Genomic DNA, 3,312 nt, shown 5'->3' on the forward strand with positions numbered 1-3,312 from the left:
ACACAATAACGTTTTGCTCATCTGTAAGGCAAACGGAAGCATACACAATAACGTTTTGCTCAACTGTAATGCAAACGGAAGCATACACAATAACATTTTGCTCATCTGAAAGGCAAACAGAGGCAATAATGACATCTTCTGCAACATCAATTATGACATCAACAGCAACATCAATGATGACATCAACAGCAACATCAATGATGACATCAACAGCAACATCCTTGATGATATAAACAGCAACATCAATGATGACATCAACAGCAACATCAATCATGACATCAACAGCAACATCAATCATGACATCAACAGCAACACCATTGACGATATAAACATCAACAAAAGGAAGCATACACAATAACGTTTTGCTCATCTGAAAGGCAAAAAGAGGCAATAATGACATCTACTGCAATATCAATGATGACATCAACAGCAACATCAATGATGACATAAAAAGCAACAGCAATGATGAAATAAACAGCAACATCAATTATGTCATTAACAGCAACATCAATGACATAAGCAGCAACATCAACGTTCACATCAACAGCAACATCATTGATGGCATCAACAGCAACATCAATGATGCCATAAAAAGCAACATCAATGATGACATCAACAGCAACATCAATGATGTTATTAACAGCAACATCAATGGCATAAGCAGCAACATCAACGTTGACATCAACAGCAACATCATTGATGGCATAAACAGCAACATCAATGATGCCATCAGCAGCAACATCAATAATGACATCAACAGCAACATCTATGATGACATCAACAGCAACATCTATGATGACATCAACAGCAATGTTGACGTACGACAGGGACGACGTCTGGCGGCAACAACAAGAAAAACAAGGAAACTACACTTATACTTACCATGATTGCCTGGACTGTCCTTTAAGCGAAGTTGTTCTGCAAGATTGTAGCCTGTAGGACGGTTGTATTGTTGGCGAACAATAGCCTGCGTTTTATAATCTTGTTTAACTATTGAAGGTGACTAATATCATTATTTGCGCAGTAGTTCTCTAGCAATCGGTGTCAAAATCTTGGACTGCACATGCCCGTTTTTCCCTGACTTAATTGCGTCTGTGGGTTGGAGGTGCGACGACGAAAAAGTATCCTTAGCGGATTATGACTTTATTCAGTTATTCTGCAGAAAAACAGACATGCTGGAGAAAAACTGTTTGTTTCTGCAGCATTTCTGCATAATGTCATCTTTCGCGGGAGCAACGTTTTTTTCTGCAGTGATACTAGTGGGGCTCGTATGTTGCAGAATCACTCAACAATTAATCACATCTTGTGACAAACATCATATTTGGTGATATTGTTCCTTATGATGTTTTTAATGATTTCAGATACAGAGCCACTTCAGAAATTGATTTTTGTGTTTATGATACAGGGGCGGACCTAGTTGTGGAAAAGGGGGGGGTTCCAAATTGGAGCAGGGGTCCAGGGGCCGCTTAGGCCCCGGTGGGGTCCATGGGCAAAGCCCTGGTGGGGGGTCTGGGGGGCAAAGCCCCCCAGATGCTGAAGGAATTTTATTTTTTTAGGTCAATCGGAGGCCTCTCGTGGAAGATAACAAGGTAAAAAAAACAAACGGATGGGGGGTGGGGGGTTCCGGGCACCCAGGAACCCCCCCCCCTAGGTCCGCCCCTGTGATAATAAATAAAAGGCTGTACCTACAGCAGACGATTTTCATACCAAAAGCCATCAGCAGTAAATATTTCCAACTCAGCAAATGTAAAGTTCAATTGTTAACCATGCACCAGAAGTTGTCTGCTGATAATATATACATGAAATAAATATTTTCATGGGTACTTTTGTGTTCTGTCATTTAGTTTTATATTTTTTAGAAAAGTATATATCCGCAGCATGAAAATTCAAGATGGCGGCCTCCGTAGCAATGCGTGTTTTGATTTGAGCGAAAACAACGTTTGTGAAGGTAAGTTTTCAAGATTACGCTTTCATTCACCAATTTCACGTCATTATAATCTTTATTTGTACCTTCGGGTCTGTTTTTGATCGGCTGAAGCGCTGAAATGCTGCACACTTTCAAATCTTGCTGTAACTGGATTGTGATAGATCTAGATCTATCTGTTGATTGAATGAAAGGAAACCATGCTCGCCACCCACATGATTTTGGACAAGTTAAAGCAACTTTGAATAAAAGGCAAGGAGAAAGAGATTGTTCAAGGCATGATAATTAGTCCTGCCTATCATAAAGGACTTCCATAAGTCTCTAAAAGACTGAGGGGGGAGGGGGGTGACTTAGAGTGAGTAGGCCACATGTACTAACTAGTAGGAGGGCCAGCTTGGGAAAAAAAACATTCCCCAGGTCTCTACGGTCTTGTGATCAAACTTTCAAAGATGATAGCTAAAAGACAAAAGTATGCAATATTTGCTAATGTAAATTGAAATGAGAAATGAGTGGTTTTAAAAAAAGTGGTACCTCTCTCTGAGTCTGAGTCTCAACACTGTTACAATGTTGGTGTGTTATTTTTTTTCTCAACCCTTTACTTATTTTAGGTTGACCGTGCATTGATGTGCATTTTATTTTAACAGAATATACAACTGAGGGTTACACCACACACCGGTTCCTGAGAACAAGAGTGCTGCGTGAATACATTATGAGCAATTCTGCCGGTGCCACACAAACGAGCTGATATCATCATTACTATCAAGGTTGGTACCTAATGCCTCCAGAGTAGCTTAACAGTTGGCATCTTTTTTTGATAATTAACTGGAACATGTTTGCACACATAATGCGTAAGCTACCTCTGTGAATTTGGTGGGTTTACCATACCCTCACAAGGGTCCACATTCTGTAAGTGACTGTTAGAATTCTAATGAATGTAGCGGCCAGCAAGATTTTGGAATCAGTTGGGTCACTGGAAACAGTTTTTTTGTATTGACCTTAAATAGTAAGAATTATACAATTCTTGCATTTTATCTTTTGTGTGAAGGCTTTGGCTAACTCTCTGAGATAGTAAACATTATTCAAATAAAATTGTCACTTTTCAGCTTTTGTGTGAAGGGTACCCCAGGTGGATTTCCTACACCATGGATTTAGAGGAGGCCAGAAATCTAAGACAGTCTGCTTCTCATCCCAGCTGATTTCCGTTTTTCTGCTTATGAAGTGTGCATCGCTATGGAAAAGGATTCAGCCATGTTTTGCTCACTACATTGCCAAAGCCATTGGCCCAGAGAAGTCACCCTGCCTGCCCATGTGTCACAGTTTTACAGACTGTGATACTGTACGTGTTGTTCTTCAGTGGTATTGGGGGAACAGAAGGCTTGACAAGTATA

The 3,312-nt window shown here is 40.2% G+C and overlaps 1 protein-coding gene across 1 annotated transcript in view; it reads right to left on the reverse strand.

The window, feature by feature from the left end:
• The window catches only part of LOC138961813 (uncharacterized), a 7,000-nt gene extending 5,964 nt beyond the window's left edge, over positions 1 to 1,036 (reverse strand). The window contains exon 1 of the mRNA XM_070333487.1: positions 883 to 1,036. Within this exon, the coding sequence (XP_070189588.1) occupies positions 883 to 885 (3 nt within the window). The 5' untranslated portion in view covers positions 886 to 1,036. The remainder of the gene's footprint in view (positions 1 to 882) is intronic.
• Between the last annotated feature and the right edge of the window lie 2,276 nt (positions 1,037 to 3,312).

This window comes from Littorina saxatilis, linkage group LG3 (genome assembly GCF_037325665.1).
Source record: "Littorina saxatilis isolate snail1 linkage group LG3, US_GU_Lsax_2.0, whole genome shotgun sequence".
Lineage (NCBI taxonomy): Eukaryota > Metazoa > Mollusca > Gastropoda > Littorinimorpha > Littorinidae > Littorina > Littorina saxatilis.